Source organism: Somniosus microcephalus, chromosome 2 (assembly GCF_052327205.1).
Source record: "Somniosus microcephalus isolate GS21.2 chromosome 2, FLI_Smic_1.0, whole genome shotgun sequence".
NCBI lineage: Eukaryota > Metazoa > Chordata > Chondrichthyes > Squaliformes > Somniosidae > Somniosus > Somniosus microcephalus.
The window spans coordinates 228,162,634-228,181,775 of NC_140988.1; the positions used below are offsets into that span (position 1 = coordinate 228,162,634).

Below are 19,142 nucleotides of genomic sequence, written 5' to 3' on the forward strand. Positions count from 1 at the left end.
ACTTGCTGTACGCAAATTGGCTGCTGCAGTTCCCACATTACAACAGGGACTACACTTCAAAAGTACTTCATTGGATGTAAAATGCTTTGAGACATCCGGTGGTCATGAAAGGCACTATATAAATGCAAGCCTTTCTTGCGTTTTTAATATTGAATAGCACTACAATATTCATAAGAACTATAGTTTGTTAGTAGGTGAAAATGGAAGCACTAAAGTTCCCCTTGTATTAGTCACCAATAACAGAAGTCTTTTCAATCAGCCTCAGGGTCTGTAATCATATTTATATTGTGTTGGATCATAGTTTAAATTAACCAAATGGATGAGTATCATTAGAGTTTCAGCAGATTTCTAATTTTGTTAAATGTTTATTGCATGCTTTATATTCTTGAATTCATAAAATCTTTTAGCCTAACCATCTTTTTTAGTTAAATACACAGGCTGGAATTTGGCCTACATTGGCGGGTCAGGTGCGGCGGTGTCCATGGGGGGTTGGGACCCCGCTGCTGGCTCCATCCCACTGTTGAAAATTAACTTACCTTAATGGGGCCTATTAAGCCCACCCAGCGGGTTACCCAGTCCAATTAAATGGAGCGGGTCTGGTGACGTCACTCATGACGCATTTTCAGTCAGGATCTTTAAAGGAACCATGGCCACGTGAGATTTGACGTTTAATCTAACATAGTGCTGTCAGTGCACTACAGCATTGGAGTGCTGCAAACACTGACCATGACTGCACAGAGGCAGAGAGCTGCACCCAGGTTCTCCGATGACTCCCTCCATATGCCTATGGAGGGAGTCAGAGCACGCAAGGAGGTCCTCTTCCCTTCCGATGGGCGGAAGAGACCTCCCCAGGAGACCAACACAGCCTGGTTGCAGATTGCAGAAGAGGTCACAAGCAGGGATGTGGTCGGGAGGACCTGGGTGCAGTGCTGCAAACGTTTCAATTATCTCTTTAGATCAGGAAACGTGCCTCTGATCACATCCCCTTCACTACCCTACTCCTGCACATCCTTACTCACACCAACTTACCTTGCACCTCCACCCATTCCCTCTCTATCTACATTATCACATCCCCATCTCACTAGCCACCCCTCACGCTCACACTCACCCTCATCTTAGTGCAATCATACCAACTAACAACACACAAGGGTAGCCACTTGGGTGTTTTATCCAAAGTTTATGTAAAGTTTCTGTTAATGTGGTGTCAAGCATAAATATCTTTATTTTTCAACACTTTCTGTTCTTGGACAGATTTGTGTGCACCTTTGGAAGTGGCTTGGTGAGTTGCAGTGAATGGTGAGACATAACGGTACCCCCCGCAATGGTGATGAGTGTGAAAGCAATGGCTTGGTCATTGTAGGGATCCTTTATGGTGTTGGTGTATGGTGGTGCCAACCTGGCGCATCATGTGGCAGCCAGGGTGTACAGCGTCAAGTGAAGTAAATCTGGCCATGGTGAGGCCATCCCTGGCCTCCTGGGCAGCAATGCGATGGGTGCTGATGCCCTGTGTCCTGTGCAGCATCAGGTGATTGCTGAGAAAGTTAGTGTTGTTGTTGGTGCTGCTGGTGTTGGGGCTCATCGTGGTCTGATTCTGAGGACCAAGGTGAGAGAGTATAAATGCCACCCATGTTGATGGAATAGATGGCAGGTGAAGTAGAGATGACAGATGCAATCTGTCAATGGTGAGAGAGGTTCTTACAATGAGGTGACACTGGATGGAGACTTTGCTTGAAAGACTTGCAGCCTGCAGAAAGCTCAATCTGTGTTGCAAATGCAATGAGAAGCAGCGTCTGCCTGAGGAAAGTGACCAGCTGTCAGATGGGAGCTGTTATAGTACATTTCATCCTGTCAACTAATCAGCAAGAGCAATGGCCACTCAACTCCCGCCTTAGGTTTACAGACATGGTTCCCAAGCAGCGTGGTCCCCCTGGGCATCCAGTTAAATTTAAAAGGTAAGGTTAAAAACACTCTTAAGGATCTGACAACAAGCAAATAATTATTTAAATTGGGTCACCTGCCTCTGCCGGTTGGGTCGGGTAGGCGATGACAGATGCACCTGGGGGAAAGGCGCGTGGGAGCGAGATGACAGCAGGTTCCCAACCTGCTGTCAAAAACAACAACTTTCCCACCCGACCTACCACCAATCGCGCCTGCTACCACCCCAAAAAATTCCAGCCATAAGGTCTGAAATTCTTGGGGACCCGATCCACTGGCGTAAATGCAGTGGAGCAGAACCCCAATCGCCAACTCCCAAAGACACAGACACCCCATGACTCCATCCTAAGCTGTGGGGGCAAGGTAATTTTCATGGCTAGGGGTGGGGGCATCACATCTGCAAAGGTGCTTCATTGGTGCCCCCCTCAATCCACCAGTTGGAATTCCAGAGCGGCACCATACCTTCAGCTAACTGGAGACCTTGGAAGGACCTTGCAAAAAATCTTTGTTTTGAAATCTTCAATGGAGCAAGCAGGCTTCCTCAAGAAGGTAAATGATGCCCTATAGGATCGATGATCTTTTCCTAGTAAAGGTTTCAGTCCTTCATAAAGCTGCCAGGGGAAATCTCATCAGTTCTCAACGGGTATGAGTTCCCCTGAGGCCTTACAAGGTTGAAATGCGTTGCCTGAGAATTCTCCAGAAATAGCCCATTACTAGTACAGGAGAGGGAACAGGTAAATGATCCTCCGATACCCCCATTAATAGTACAGGAGAGGGAACAGGTGAATGATCCTCCGATGCCCCCATTAATAGTACAGGAGAGGGAACAGGTAAATGATCCTCCGATGCCCCCATTAATAGTACAGGAGAGGGAACAGGTGAATGATCCTCCGATGCCCCCATTAATAGTACAGGAGAGGGAACAGGTAAATGATCCTCCGATGCCCCCATTAATAGTACAGGAGAGGGAACAGGTAAATGATCCTCCGATGCCCCCATTAATAGTACAGGAGAGGGAACAGGTGAATGATCCATCGATACCCCCTTTAATAGTACAGGAGAGGGAACAGGTGAATGATCCACTAATACCCCCATTAATAGTACAGGAGAGGGAACAGGTGAATGATCCATCGATACCCCCTTTAATAGTACAGGAGAGAGAACAGGTGAATGATCCACCGATGCCCCCATTAATAGTACAGGAGAGGGAACAGGTGAATGATCCACTGATACCCCCATTAATAGTACAGGAGAGGGAACAGGTGAATGATCCTCCGATGCCCCCTTTAATAGTACAGGAGAGGGAACAGATGAATGATCCACCGATGCCCCCATTAATAGTACAGGAGAGGGAACAGGTGAATGATCCACCGATACCCCCATTAATAGTACAGGAGAGGGAACAGGTGAATGATCCACCGATACCCCCATTAATAGTACAGGAGAGGGAACAGGTGAATGATCCACCGATATCCCCATTAATAGTACAGGAGAGGGAACAGGTGAATGATCCTCCAATGCCCCCATTAATAGTACAGGAGAGGGAACAGATGAATGATCCACCGATGCCCCCATTAATAGTACAGGAGAGGGAACAGGTGAATGATCCACTGATACCCCCATTAATAGTACAGGAGAGGGAACAGGTGAATGATCCACCGATGCCCCCATTAATAGTACAGGAGAGGGAACAGGTGAATGATCCACTGATACCCCCATTAATAGTACAGGAGAGGGAACAGGTGAATGATCCACCGATATCCCCATTAATAGTACAGGAGAGGGAACAGGTGAATGATCCTCCGATGCCCCCATTAATAGTACAGGAGAGGGAACAGATGAATGATCCACCGATGCCCCCATTAATAGTACAGGAGAGGGAACAGGTGAATGATCCACTGATACCCCCATTAATAGTACAGGAGAGGGAACAGGTGAATGATCCACCGATGCCCCCATTAATAGTACAGGAGAGGGAACAGGTGAATGATCCACTGATACCCCCATTAATAGTACAGGAGAGGGAACAGGTGAATGATCCTCCGATGCCCCCATTAATAGTACAGGAGAGGGAGCAGATGAATGATCCACTGATGCCCCCATTAATAGTACAGGAGAGGGAACAGGTGAATGATCCACCGATACCCCCATTAATAGTACAGGAGAGGGAACAGGTGAATGATCCACCAATGCCCCCTTTAATAGTACAGGAGAGGGAACAGGTGAATGATCCACTGATACCCCCATTAATAGTACAGGAGAGGGAACAGGTGAATGATCCTCCGATACCCCCATTAATAGTACAGGAGAGGGAACAGGTGAATGATCCTCCGATACCCCCATTCATAGTACAGGAGAGGGAACAGGTGAATGATCCTCCGATACCCCCATTAACAGTACAGGAGAGGGAACAGGTGAATGATCCTCCGATACCCCCATTCATAGTACAGGAGAGGGAACAGGTGAATGATCCTCCGATACCCCCATTAACAGTACAGGAGAGGGAACAGGTGAATGATCCACCGATACCCCCATTAATAGTACAGGAGAGGGAACAGGTGAATGATCCACCAATGCCCCCTTTAATAGTACAGGAGAGGGAACAGGTGAATGATCCACTGATACCCCCTTTAAAGAAGGGTAGAGTCCAGGCGAAACCAGGTTGTGCCCCAAATTCCAGTCCCCTCACATGGAAATCTTCTTTTCTGCCCTACCCAAACCCAGGAATTTCAGGGCCATAATATATACAATTATTTGCTGCATTTATTTTAAAAAGAGACTTGCAGGAACACTAAATGACTTGAATTAAGTCTGTATCCTGTTGTGACAAGGAGAAAATAGTGCATATAAAGAGTTGCAATATCAACCAACCTCGTGCCAGCAGCTGTACATGATCTGATACACCATGGGTGATGCAAGTGAGGGTCGGTAGAGCCGCTCTCCTCGAGATATCTCGTCAACAACCTCAGCATTTGATTTGTTCTCAAAGGGCATTCTACCCTCAGTAAAAACTTCCCACATCAAAACCCCTGAAAGAGAAAAGAAACAAAATAGAAGATCAGCAGAGAATTATTGGGAAAAAAATCACTTTAATTCATCCCAGTAGAAGTAAAATAAGAGAGAGCAGGGAATGGAAATGTGTCTGCACTCGGCGCTTTGCAGGCAGTGGGCGCCCCAACCAGGAGGGTCGAGGCCAGTCCAAAATTGGACCTTGTAAAGAAAGTTTTCCTGACATCAGGCCTAAATTGACCCTTGACCATGGCGAATTTATTCCACCGTGCGCTACTGTCTTGGCTTAACTTGAAGCAATATTCCAGGTTCATCTTTTTCTATAACATTTAGTATCATCTAGATTTATAATATCCCACCAGGATTGCCTTCTTTCGAGGTTAAAGAGCCCCATTTTCTCCAAGCTACCCTCACAGCTCGGTCCTGTAATGTTGGAGAAGGCACTATATAAATGAAAAACAAAAGCAAGGCACTGCGGATGCTGGAAATCTAAAATAAAAAGAGAAAATACTGGAAACACTCAGCAGGTCAGGCAACATCTGTGGAGAGAGAAACAGAGTTAACATGATTGTTTCCAGCATTTTCTCTTTTTATTTTATATACTATATAAATGCAAGTTGTAGTAGTTGTAATGGAGATCAGTCCCAAGCCTCTTCTTTAAACTGCCTCCAAGGTTTAAATATTTCCTGTGCCTTGGTGATCAAAACCACTCAAGGTGAAGACTGACCAAGAAACTATACAGTTTTAGCATGATTGCCTATCATTTATACTCGGCTGATTTGGCAACATAGTTCAGCATTCTACTGCTTTGTTAATTGGTCCTCCACAGTGCTTTGATATGGTGACTGTCAAATGCTAACACCAACAGATCTCTTTCAACCTCGCCTTCAGCTATTTCAATAACATGCAGAAACAACATGGCAAATAATGTCACCCATTATTTCTTCCAATATTTAGATCCTATATCTATATCTGTGTTTTACATTTCATCTGGTATTGTTGTACCCATTGCAGATTTAATTTCTTTCCTTCTGTAGGTCCTGGCTTCCCTTTAAATCAATCTACCCCCCCCCCCCCACCCCCCAAGCCAGCCCGCCAGAGCAGTATCATCTACAAACTTGACCACTTTGTATTGAGTTCCTGGGTAGGATTTTCCATTGGAGGCATGCCAACTCTTTCAGATTTTCCACCAAAAGGGACAAAGGGATGGGGTCAAATAATATGTCCATTGAAATATGGGTGAGCGTATTGTAAAGGCATGAAAATCACAACAAGGTGCAATACGATGCTGTAATGTATGTAATGTATATATACCTTAAGGGAGAGAACTACTTTTTACAGCTCCTGTATACTGTAGTACCGGCAGTGACCACACCTGTATATAAACCCTGAGTAGTGATCTGTACAGTTAGTTCTAGAGTAACCCTCATTCAGTAAACACCTGTTGAATCGTTCCCTGCAGTCTGTTGTCTGATTATTGAAGGACACAACATTAAGATACACGGACCTAACATTGGCGACGAGGCAGATTCGAACCTACCTGCAACTCTGCATCACCTCCCAGGGATTCGCTCCTGGAGAACAGTGGAAGAAGGTCGAGTCCAGAAGCACGGGCGGCGACCACGGGCAACCGCCCAGTCATCCAGCGGAGATTTGAGCATCACAGGGGAGGCTGTCGAGAGCCAGGCTTGGCTTTCCAGTCACGGTGGTCCAGCGAAACGGGCTGGCAACAGGTACTGCGCAGACCCTTCCCGGACAGCGGCGGGCTAGAGCCCGACCGAGCGGCACAGAAAAAGGCAGAGCAGCGTCGACGGGGGAGAGAGCGAGGGCAGAGCGCACAGGGCGCAGCCGGTGTTCAGGACCGAGCAGCGTCAACGGGGGAGAGAGACGAGAGAGCAGAGCGCAGCCGGTGTTCAAGGGCCAAGCAGCGTCAACAGGGGAGAGAGGCGCGCAGGAAAACACAAGGTGCTGCCATTGCCACGAGGACCGCAGAGAGCGGTGTTGGCAGCAGCGCAGGAGCAGCGCACGAAACCCACAGGGCGTCGCCATTTGCCACGAGGACCGCCGAGAGCGGCGTTGGCAGCAGCGTGGGAGATGCCATTTTAAGCCGCAGCGGGGAAGAAAGGAAAACGCAGGAGACACCGTTATAAGCCAGTCTAACCACACCCAAAAATACCGAAGAGTGGCAGTATCACAGCGTTCGACAATGAAGTCGAAGATTGGACGACATATGTCGAACGCATAGAAGTATACTGCAAGGCGAATGAAGTGCCAGATGACAAGAAAGCGCTGGTGTTGTTGAATTCAATGGGTGCAAAAACGTATGGCTTACTACGAAACCTAGTAACCCCAGAGAAGCCAGTAGAAAAGGATTTTGAAAACATAGTGTCAATCCTACAGGACCACTTAAACCCCACACCGCTGCTGATAGCAGAAAGATTTAAGTTTCACAAAAGGAACCAGCATAAAGATGAAAGTAATGCTGAGTATTTAACGGAACTGCGCAAGCTATCGAAACACTGCAAGTTTGGAACGGGACTAGCAGATACTTTAAGGGACAAGTTTGTGTGTGGGCTTCAAAGTGAAGGAACCCAGAAACGGCTTCTATCAGAAAAGGATCTTACGCTGGACAAGGCTTTCAGCATTGCAGTATCACACGAAGCAGCAGCACGGGGCGCTGCAGAGATACAATGGAGACCGCAAGACTATGGCACAAATGAAATGTCATACGGAACAGTGAAGTGCTATCGCTGCGGCAGAACAACACATGACCATAATGATTGCTGGTTCAAGGACAAAGTGTGCAGACAGTGTGGAAAAGTAGGACACATAGCAAGAGTCTGCAGGTCGGGAAAGAAAACCAGCAGCAAGAAATCTCCACAGGAGAAGTACAGGAAGGTACATAAGGTGAGGGAGAGTAGTTCAGACGAACAGAAGAGTGATACAGACTCCGGAAGCAAAGAGCTGGGTTGTCTGAAACTACATAATGTGATCAAAACGGAGGATCACCAAACTATCTGGGTCATGCTCAAGATAGCAGGAGTCCAAGTGAAAATGGAATTGGACACAGGATCAGCCCTAACAGTCATAAACCGAAGGGACTACAAGCGGCTATTCTCACATATACCCTTGAGAGATAAAAAGATTGTCTTGAAGACGTACACGGCGTAAAAAGTCTACCCCAAAGGAAAAATAAGGGTGAACGTTATATATAACGGCAAGGAAACACCAAAAATGGACGTATATGTATGCCAGATGGAGCACCACCATTACTAGGACATGAATGGATCCGGAAGATACAGCTAGATTGGCATTCCATACAGGCACTGACTGTGGCTGACAAAAAGGATGACGACGTCACACCTGGGCGACTGTCAAAGATCCTAACTGATGCGAAAGAAGTGTTCCAGCAAGGACTCGGAACACTAAAAGGCATCACAGCGATGATTAAAACTGAAGAAAACGCAAGCCCAAAATTTTTTAAGGCCAGACTGGTACCTTATGCGATCCGCCCAGCCGTCGAAGCAGAGCTGGAGAGTCTGGAACATTCAGGTGTACTGTCCAAGGTAGACTGGAGCGAGTGGGCTACACCCATCGTCCCTGTGATGAAAAAGTCGTTGAGCAGCACGCCTGGGGAACCAAGGAAGGTTCGCATCTGTGGGGACTTTAAGGTAACAGTGAACCCGGTCCTTCACACCGTACAATATCCACTTCCGCGGATTGAAGATATTTTCGCCTCGCTATCTGGAGGGAAACGCTTCACTAAGATTGATCTGGCCCAGGCGTATCTGCAAATGGAGGTAGAAGAAGCATCAAAAAAATACCTCACAATCAACACCCATAAAGGTCTCTACCAATACAACCGGCTGGTATTCGGGGTAGCATCAGCTCCGGCTATTTGGCAGAGGGCAATGGAACAAGTCCTGCAAGGGATCCCAGGGACCCAGTGTTATTTGGACAACATCCTGGTCACGGGCGAAAATGACAGTGATCACCTTTCCAACCTGGAGCAGGTGCTCACTAGATTGCAGGAATATGGGCTCCGAGCTAACCGCCTCAAATGCGAGTTTTTTAGAAAACAGATCTCGTATTGTGGCCATGTTATCGACAAAGAGGGGTTACATAAGTCCCCAGAGAAGATTGAGGCAGTAGTCAAGGCTCCAGCACCGGAAAATGTGTCACAACTGAGGTCGTTCCTCGGGCTGGTAAACTACTACCATAAGTTCTTGCCAAATTTGTCTACAATACTACACCCACTGAACACCCTACTGCAAACTGGGGTGCCATGGAAGTGGAGTGACGAATGTAGACGAGCTTTCCAGAAGAGCAAAACACTAATCACATCGAAAGAGGTATTGGCCCATTACAACCCGGCATTACCAATTCGGTTGGCATGTGATGCGTCACCCTACGGCATTGGAGCGGTGCTGTCGCACAAATTCTCGGACGGCTCAGAGAGGCCAATAGCCTTTGCGTCATGATCACTAACCTCAGCCGAGCGTAACTACGCCCAGATTGACAGGGAGGCCCTCAGCCTAATGTGGGAAGTAAAAAAGTTCAATCACTATCTGCACGGGCAGAAGTTCACCTTGCTGACTGACCACCAACCACTTGTCTCCATCTTTAATCCAAAGAAGGGCGTTCCGGTGATGACTGTGCAACGGCTACAAAGATGGTCCCTTTTTCTAGGGGCACACCAATATGAAATCGAGTATAAGGGCACGAAACAGCATGGAAACGCTGATGGGCTATCACGCCTGCCACTGCCTACTGCGGAGGAAGCACCAGCAGTGGATCCTGTCGAAATATTTTATTCGACTATAATTGAATGCTTGCCAGTAACTAATGCTGGTATAGAGAAGGAGACCCGAAATGACCCGACACTGTCTCGGGTATATGATTTGACGGTGAAGGGATGGCCAGCACATGGCGACTCACTGTTGCCAGCATTCTCATCCAGAAGAGAACAGCTGTCAGTATGCCAGGGGACCTTGATGTGTGGATCCCGAGTGGTAATTCCACCCAAGTTAAGGGAGAGAGTGCTCAATGAGCTTCACGAAGGTCATCTGGGAGGGGTGAAAATGAAAAGCCTTGCTAGGGCTTATGTGTGGTGGCCGGGGATCGATCAGCAAATCGAGGACCTGACAAAGAGCTGCTCAGGATGCCAGAAGGTCCAAAATGCACCACCACATGCCCCTCTACACCCATGGGAGTGGCCCTCATCTCCATGGCAACGGGTGCATATTGATTTTGCTGGTCCATTCATGGACTCAATGTTTTTAATAGCCGTGCATGCACACTCGAAATGGCCTGAGGTGATCAAAATGTCCTCCACGGAGAAAACTATTGCAGTCCACGGCCAGGAACGGCTTGCCAGAGCAGATTTGCTCTGATAACGGACCACAGTTTGTGTCTGAAGAGTTTCAAAGATTTATGAAAAGGAATGGGGTAAGGCATTACACATCCGCCCCGTATCATCCAGCCACAAATGGACTGGCTGAGAGGTTCGTACAAACCTTTAAAAAAGCAGTAAAGGCCATGTGCGATGCCGACATTCAACTGCAGCATAAGGTGGACAATTTCCTGTTAGCCTACAGAAATGCGACACATGCAGTCACCAACCAGGCCCCGGCCATGATGTTCTTTAACTGAAGGTTGAGATCTCGTCTGGATTTGCTCAGACCAAATGTACGAAGAGATGTTGAGAGTAAGCAATTCCAGCAAATCAATGAGAAGCCGACAAGGAGCTTCAATGTAGGGCAACCAGTCTTGGCCCGCGACTACCGAACAGAGAAATGGCAACCAGGAACGATATGCACACGGCAGGGGCCACTAATGTACACAGTGGATGTTGGGGAGAACATTGTGAGATGCCATGCTGACCAGATCCTAGAGTCACAGGAACGAGTCAACCCCATGTCTCGGCCATACGTACCTGGTGAGGAACCCGACGTACAGGTCGCATCTACCTCAGAAACAATAGCATTGGAAGCTGATGAATCAACTGACGACAGGGTGCTAGAATCGCCTCCGCACCAAGAGCGAGACACTCGGGAAAGGCGTTATCCAGAAAGAATCAGGAATGGACTATTTTCATATAACATTGTATATTAAAAAATGTTAATTGTTAAATGAGTATTATGGTACTGTTAATCTAAAAGGGGAGGAATTGTAATGTATGTAATGTATATATACCTTAAGGGAGAGAACTACTTTTTACAGCTCCTGTATACTGTAGTACCGGCAGTGACCACACCTGTATATAAACCCTGAGTAGTGATCTGTATAATTAGTTCTAGAGTAGCCCTCATTCAGTAAACACCTGTTGAATCGTTCCCTGCAGTCTGTTGTCTGATTATTGAAGGACACAACATTAATATACATGGACCTAACAGATGCAATTATGGTCAATTGTGCCTAAGCAACATTTGGTGTCAGGAATATCTATACATTCCTGGCATCCAAGGCAACAGCGGGAGCATTTAAAAATGAAAGGGCTGTGGGCTAATCGATTACATAGGCTAAGGATGTATTTAAAAAAAAAAAATGTCTTAGCTTTGGGGCAGTCTTGAAGCCCCCAGCCACATTACATGGATGCCCAAGGATTGCCACCAAGATTCCCTACCCACTCCAGTACAGTGATCAGTAAAAAGGAATAGGTGGCAGTTGGTTGCTAAACAGGGGGGAAATCGGCCCAGAAATTCGGGTCGGGGGCTTCCCGCGGGTGTAAGCCCCCGACCTGCACTTACCTTGCGCGCCGGCCGTTGAGCTGTGGGCCCCCGTGGAATTGTGATCCTGGGCCTCCTCCAACTGCCGGCGCGCAGTGCTTGCGTATCCCAGGGGCGCAGTTAGTTTGATGCGTCCCCTGGGATCACGTGGGCCATGGAGAGCCAATGGTAGCAGGGAATGCTTCATTCATAAGTTTGACAGGAAGGGCTGTCAAACTTTTCAATACTATAAGCCCCAAAATATCACTAAATCTTCAAATAATTTTTTTTTTAAATCACATTTTTTAAATAAACTATAAATTACATGAAATAACTATTTTAAACAAATTAAATATTTGAAAAAAATAATTTTATTTTCTAACGGGGCTAAAAATAAACTTACCTTTCTTTAAAGTATTTAAAAATAATAAACCTGTGGAAAAAATGTTTTAATTTTAATTAATTCACCACTTACCTTGTAAAAAGCAGGCCTTGCGACTGCTTTTTATATGTGTAACTTCTGGAGAATTACCCTCCCGGGAAAACCTGCAAAAAAACGTAAGTTCGATGCGCACGTGCAGCCTCTCCTGCGCACGCGTTCGACCTCTGAACCCCTTCGTTCAGGGGAACAGAAGAGCCGGTTTCCCGCGCATGCGCAGTGCATGCAGGAAACCGACACTTCCATTGGGCCTACGGGTGAGTACCCCGTGCGTACTCACCCGTGGAGACCCGAATTTCTGGGCCATTTTTTACCCACTCATCACAAAGCACTCACAGCTCCGTGACTCACTGCCAACTAGCCTCTGATTGTATTTTGTGTTATGTAGATACAGCATGAAGAATTTTAATTACACAACTTCATTGAATAAATAATAAACATCTTACCAAATGACCAGACATCCGATTTACTGCTGAATTTAGAAAAGTGAAAGACCTCAGGGGGTGACCATTTCACAGGAAACTTGGAGCCTGTTGAGCTGGTGTACTCATCATCAAGGACATACCTAGAAAACAGAGGCAAGTGCATTTTAAACACATGTTTAATAGACAAGAAAAATTGTTTGTTAAGGAAACCAATTACATGTCAGATCAGGTTATGCTTGAAACTCGAATCATTCTTTTCCAAATTGTACTTTTTTTAATTTGCGGAACCACTAAGTGCACAGTCCTGACGTAAGTAACCAGACATTTAAATGGAAATAATACTTTTCAGTTTAGTATTGATTGAGGAAAATCATTAAAATTCAAAGAAAATTACTGTCATTAATCTCCATGGCCCAGTAATTCGGGTCCAAATGCGTGAGTACGGTCTGGGTACTCACGCATCTGGCCGGATGAAATGCCGGCGTTCAGGAAACACCGTGCATGCGGGGAACGCCGGCATTTCCAGTCCTCTGAACAAAGGGGTTCAGAGGCTGAACGCATGCGCGGTATCGGGCAGCGCGTGCGCCTTGGGATTCCTGTATTTTGAGAGAGATGCGCGTATGTAAAGGCCTCCGATATTTACACACAGAAAAACCACACGTAAGTACTTAGTTTTTCAGGTAAGTGGTCTATTAATACAATTTAGAATTTTTTTTTCCACAGGTTTGTTATTTTTAAAGAATTTACAGTAAGGTAAGTTTAGTTTTAGCCCCGATTTTTTATAAAAAATTTTTTTTCAAATTTTAAAATTATTGTTTAAAATAGTTTTTCATAGTTATTTATGGTTCATTTAAGTAGTGCAATGTTTTTTTTAATTTTCTTTCAGGTTTAAGTAGTGTTTTGGGGCCAGGAGTTTTCATGAGTTTGACAGCTCTCACTGTCAAACTTATGAATGAACTTTTGCAACCTCCCATTGGTTGCCCTGTGCTCACGTGATCCCAGCCGGCTCATCGCACTAAGTACGCCGCTGGGTCACACACGCACAGCGCGGCAGGACCTCAAGCTGGCCAGTCACAGGAATGTCATTGCGGGCCAGATTTCAGATGTTGGCGCGCCGGGTAAGTCCACCTTGGGGCCTTGCACGCGCGGCAATCACCCGAGCCGAATTACTGCCCCCATGTTTTTATAATTTCTCCGGGGTTTCCACGGATCTTCTGCCAAAGTTACAGCGGATGACTGGGAGAACCCCCATGGGAATCCAACCCTGAAAATACTCGTTTATTAGTTTTTACAATGATTTGATGTGGAAGTTGTACATAATTGTCTTGTTGTGTACCACTCCCAAATATACAATTTCCTGGTACATTGAAAGAAAGCTCCATAAATGATTTAATATTTTCTTCACTTCTATTTCTCCCAAATTAATATTCAACCACTGAGTAGTTCATTATTGTAAAATATTTGACGACAGCTGGAGCCACATCAAATCATTATAAAAACTAATAAACTAGTATTTTCAGGGTTGAATTCCCACGTGGGTTCTCCTAGTCATCCGCTGTAACGGGTGCAGAAAAGATTTACAAAAATGGTTCCAGGGATGAGGGACTTCAGTTACATGGATAGACTAGAGAAGCTGGGGTTGTTCTCCTTAGAGCAGAGAAGGTTGAGAGAAGATTTGATAGAGGTGTTCAAAATCATGAGGGATCTACACAGAGTAGATAGAGGGAAACTGTTCCCATTGGCAGAAGGGTCGAGAACCAGAGGACGCAGATTCAAGTGATTGACAGAAGGATCAAAGGCGACATGAGGGAAAACTTTTTTACGCAGCGAGTGGTCAGGATCTGGAATACACTGCCTGAAAGGGTGGTGGAGGCAGATTCAATCGTGGCTTTCAAAAGGGAATTGCATAAGTACCTGAAAGAAAAAATTGCAGGGTTACGGGGAAAGGGTGGGGGAGTGGGAGTAGCTGAAGTGCTCTTGCAGAGAGCCGGCACAGACTCGATGGGCCGAATGGCCTCCAACTGTGCTGTAATGATTCTATGATAAATGTCCAATGAATGATTATAAATTAGTATGAACAGGTTACTAGGGAAGGTAGACAAAGTAGAATAGGTAGGTTCACGAGGCAATTCAATGCATTTTTGAAGAGAGATGGGATTGAGGAATATGGTGACAATGTGGGTAGGTGGAGTTGAGTCTACCAATGAAGTCTTGTTTCCATTTCCTTTAACAATCTGAGTAGAGACAGTGTGAGACATTATTGTACAAGCTCCTAATGCACTTGCATCAAATTCCTTTGCTATTTTCTAAGAGTCAGTAACCAGTTTATTGGTTATTTGTCTCCATTTAAATAACACAGACGTATTTGACATGAACATGTTGGCCCGGATTTTTCAGGGCCGATGACGTAACCCTTGTAAAAGGCCCCGCAAGTTCCAGGTTTCCGCATGCACTGCACATGCGCGAAAACCCAGAACTTGCGATCTGTCAAGGTTCGCCTTGACAGATCCTCCGAACCGAAAGTAAAATCACTTTCACTGAGGCAGAGTTGGGCTATTTGTACTCTGAGTGGGGGACTTCAATGTACATCACCAAGAGTGACGTGGTAGCACCACTACTGACCGAGCTGGCCGAGTCCTGAAGGACATTGCTGCCAGTCTGGGCCTGCGACAGGTGGTGAGAGAACCAACATGAGGAAAAAATCTACTTGACCTCGTCCTCACCAATCTACCCATCGCAGATGCATCTGTCCATGACAGCATTGGTAGCAGTGACCACCGCACAGTGGAGACAAAGACCCGTCTTCACACTGAGGACACCCTTCATCGTGTTGTGTGGCACTACCACCGTGTTAAAAGGGATAGATTCAGAACAGATCTAGCAGTTCAAAACTGGGCATCCATGAGGCGCTGTGGGCCATCAGTAGCAGCAGAATTGTATTCCACCACAATCTGAAACCTCATGACCCAACATATTCCTCACTCTAACATTACCATCAAGCCAGGGGACCAACCCTGGTTCAATAAGGAGTGTAGAAGAGCATGCCAGGAGCAACACCAGGCATACCTAAAAATGTGGTGCCAACCTGGGGGAAGCTGCAACACAGGACTACAGGCATGGTAAACAGCAGAAGCAGCATGCTATAGACAGAGTTAAGCGACCCCACAATCAATGGATCAGATCAAAGCTCTGCAGTCCTGCCACATCCAGTCTTGAATGGCGGTGGACCATTAAACAACTAATGGGAGGAGGGGGCTCCATGAATATCCCCATCCTCAATGATGGTGGAGCCCAGCACGTGAGTGCAATAGACAAGGCTGAAGCGTTTGCAACCATCTTCAGCCTGAAGTGCCGAGTGGATGATCCATATCGGCCTCCTCCTCAGGTCCCCAACACCACAGGAGCCAGTCTTCAGCCAATTCGATTCACTCCATGTAATATCAAGAAACGGCTGAGCGCAATGGATACAGCAAAGGCTGTGGGCTCCGACAACATCCCGGCTGTCGTGCTGAAGACTTGTGCTCCAGAACTACCCGCGCCTCTAGCTAAGCTGTTCCAGTACAGCTATAACACTGGCATCTATCCGACAATGTGGAAAACTGCCCAGGTATGTCCTGTCCACAAAAAGCAGGACAAATCCAATCCGTCAAATTACCGCCCCGTCAGTCTACTCTCAATCATCAGCAAAGTGATGGAAGGTGTCATCGACTGTGCTATCAAGCTGCACTTACTCACCAATAACCTGCTCACTGATGCTCAGAGTGAGTTCTGCCAAGACCACTCTGCTCCCGACCTCATTACAGCCTTGGTCCAAACATGGACAAAAAAAGCTGAATTCCAGAGGTGAGGTGAGAATGATTGCCCTTGACATCAAAGCAGCATTTGATCGAGTGTGGCATCAAGGAGCCCTAGTAAAACTGAAGTCAATGGGAATCAGGGGGAAAACTCTCCACTGGCTGGAGTCATACCTAACACAAAGGAAGATGGTTGTGGTGGTTGGAGGTCATTCATCACAGCCCCAGGACATCGCTGCAGGAGTTTCTCAGGGCAGTGTCCTTGGCCCAACCATCTTCAGCTGTTTCATAAATGACTTTCCCTCCGTCAGGAATGGAGATGTTCACTGATGACCGCACAGTGTTCAGCGCAATTCACAACACCTCAGATAATGAAGCAGTCCATGCCCGCATGCAGCAAGACCTGGACAACATTCAGGCTTGGGCTGATAAGTGGCAAGTAACATTTGCGCAACAGAAGTGCCAGGCAATGACTATCTTCAACAAGCAAGAGTCTAACCACTGCCCCATGACATTCAACGGCATTACCATCGCCAAATCCCCCACCATCAACATCCTGGGGGTCACCATTGATCAGAAATTTAACTGGATCAGCCACATAAATACTGTCACAACTAGAGCAGGTCAGAGGCTAGGTATTCTGCGGAGAGTGTCTCACCTCCTGACTCACTAAAGCCTTTCCACCATCTACCAGGCACAAGTCAGGAGTGTGATGGAATACTCTCCACTTGCCTGGATGAGTGCAGCTCCAACAACACTCAAGAAGCTCGACACCATCCAAGACAAAGTAGCCCGCTTGATTGGCACCCCATCCACCACCTTAAACATTCACTCCCTCCAAAACTAGCGTACCGTGGCTGCAGCGTGTACCATCTACAAGATGCACTGCGTCAACTCGCCAAGGCTTTTTTGACAGCACCTCCCAAACCCGCGACCACTACCACATAAAAGGACAAGGGCAGCAAGCGCATGGGAACACCACCAGCTCCAAGTTCCCCTCCAAGTCACACACCATCCTGACTTGGAAATATATCGCCGTTCCTTCATCGTCACTGGATCATAATCCTGGAACTCCCTTCCGGACAACACTGTGGGAGGACCTTCACCACACGGATTGCAGCGGTTCAAGAAGGCGGCTCACCACCACCTTCTCAAGGGCAACTAGGGATGGGCAATAAATGCTGGCCTTGCCAGTGACGCCCACATCCTATGAATTAATTTATTTTTAATGCCCACAAAACCCTTACGCCTGGTAAAAGCAGGCATTGGGCCTAATTTCACCCGCATAAGGGTTAATATAAATGTTAAATTAAATTTAAAGATAAAAAATCATCCACAAACATTTAAAATTAGTTAATGTAAAGTTTAGCCCGGATTAAAATGTTTAAATTTATTTTTCAAAAAATTACATTTTTATTTTAATGAGACTTTCAATTAAATGTGAAAATGGGAACATTTATTTTTATTGCAGTTGTGTAAATGATTTAATTATTTGTGGATTCCTCATATGCTAATGGGGATTCCCTTCGTAAATCAAATCCCCATAAGCATATGAGGAATCCTCCTTTCTGATCGGAGGACCTGGCCCATGTGATCCCAGGGACGCTTCCGAACCCGATGTCCCTGGGATCTGGGGGCCTTTACACAGGCATACGCTGCAAGCCCAGGACCTGAAGTTTCTGAAGCCCGGGAGTTAGCAGGTAGGTTTGGATTTCTTTTCTGGTCAGAGGTGTACTCTGGAGGTACCTGCCTCACTGGCAATGGCCCTCAGCTAAGTTTCAGATGGGGGGGTTGGAACAGGCAACGGGGGATGGGGGGGGTGATTGTCAGTGTGGAGTGGGGGGGTTACTCCTAGGATGGATGGGCGGCGCAGACACGATGGGCCGAAGGGCCTCTTTCTGTGCTGTAAAACTCTATGACTCTATGACGCTGTGGCTACAGTGTGTATTATCTATAGCATGCACTCCTGCAACTCATGAAGGTTATTTTGACAGCACCCATCAGCTCCACAACCTCTACCACAAAGAAAGGCAAGAGCAGCAACATCATGAGAACATCATCACCTCCAGGATCTCCTCCAAGTTACACACCATCCTGACTGTTCCTTCATTGTCTTTGGGCACGATCGGTGGTGGGTCGGGTGGGAATGTATTTTTTCCCCCAGCGGGTCGGGACCCTGTTGTGAACCCGCTGCCACGTGCCTTTACCAAATGTCGGGTCTGTCAGCGCTAAGCAGACCCGACACGCAGTGGCAGGGAAGGCAATTAAAATCATTAGTGGCTTGTTTACAGCCACTTATCAATGGTTTTTCCCAGCTTTTTGAATTTGACAGGTCGCCCACTAGCTTCCTGCTGTGCCTAGACCTTGTCTGTGAAGCTGAGGCGGGAGATCCCTCACCATTGTTTCAGCTGATGAGTTGACAGCTTCAAATGTCAAGCCAAATCTCCCAGCTGATTGAGAAATATTCCCTTAACCACTAGCTTCTCTTACCTGCATTTCCACTACAAACAAGTCTCCATCCAGTCTGATCTCATTACCACTCTCACCATTGACAGATCGCCTCTGTCATCTCTCCTTCACCTGCCATCTATTTCATCAGCATGGGTGCCCTTGAAATTCTCTCACCTTGGTCCTCAGAATCCCACCATGATCAGCCCCAACACCAGCATCACCAAGCACACCAGCAGCACCAGCAGCACCAACAACAACACCAACCTTCTCTGCAATCAATTGATGCTGCACAGAACACAGGCATCAGCACCCAAGCACATTGCTGCCCAGGAGGCCAGGGATGGTCTCACCATGGCCAGATTTACTTCACTTGATGCTGTAC

General features: G+C 46.7%; 1 protein-coding gene across 1 annotated transcript in view; it reads right to left on the reverse strand.

Annotated features, from left to right (window-relative positions):
• Window positions 1-19,142, reverse strand: part of txk (TXK tyrosine kinase) — a 63,628-nt gene that overhangs the window by 7,084 nt on the left and 37,402 nt on the right. The window contains exons 13-14 of the mRNA XM_085969845.1: window positions 12,537-12,655; window positions 4,807-4,964 (exon numbers count right to left, since the gene is read on the reverse strand). Coding sequence (XP_085825971.1) covers window positions 4,807-4,964; window positions 12,537-12,655 — 277 coding nt within the window. The remainder of the gene's footprint in view (window positions 1-4,806; window positions 4,965-12,536; window positions 12,656-19,142) is intronic.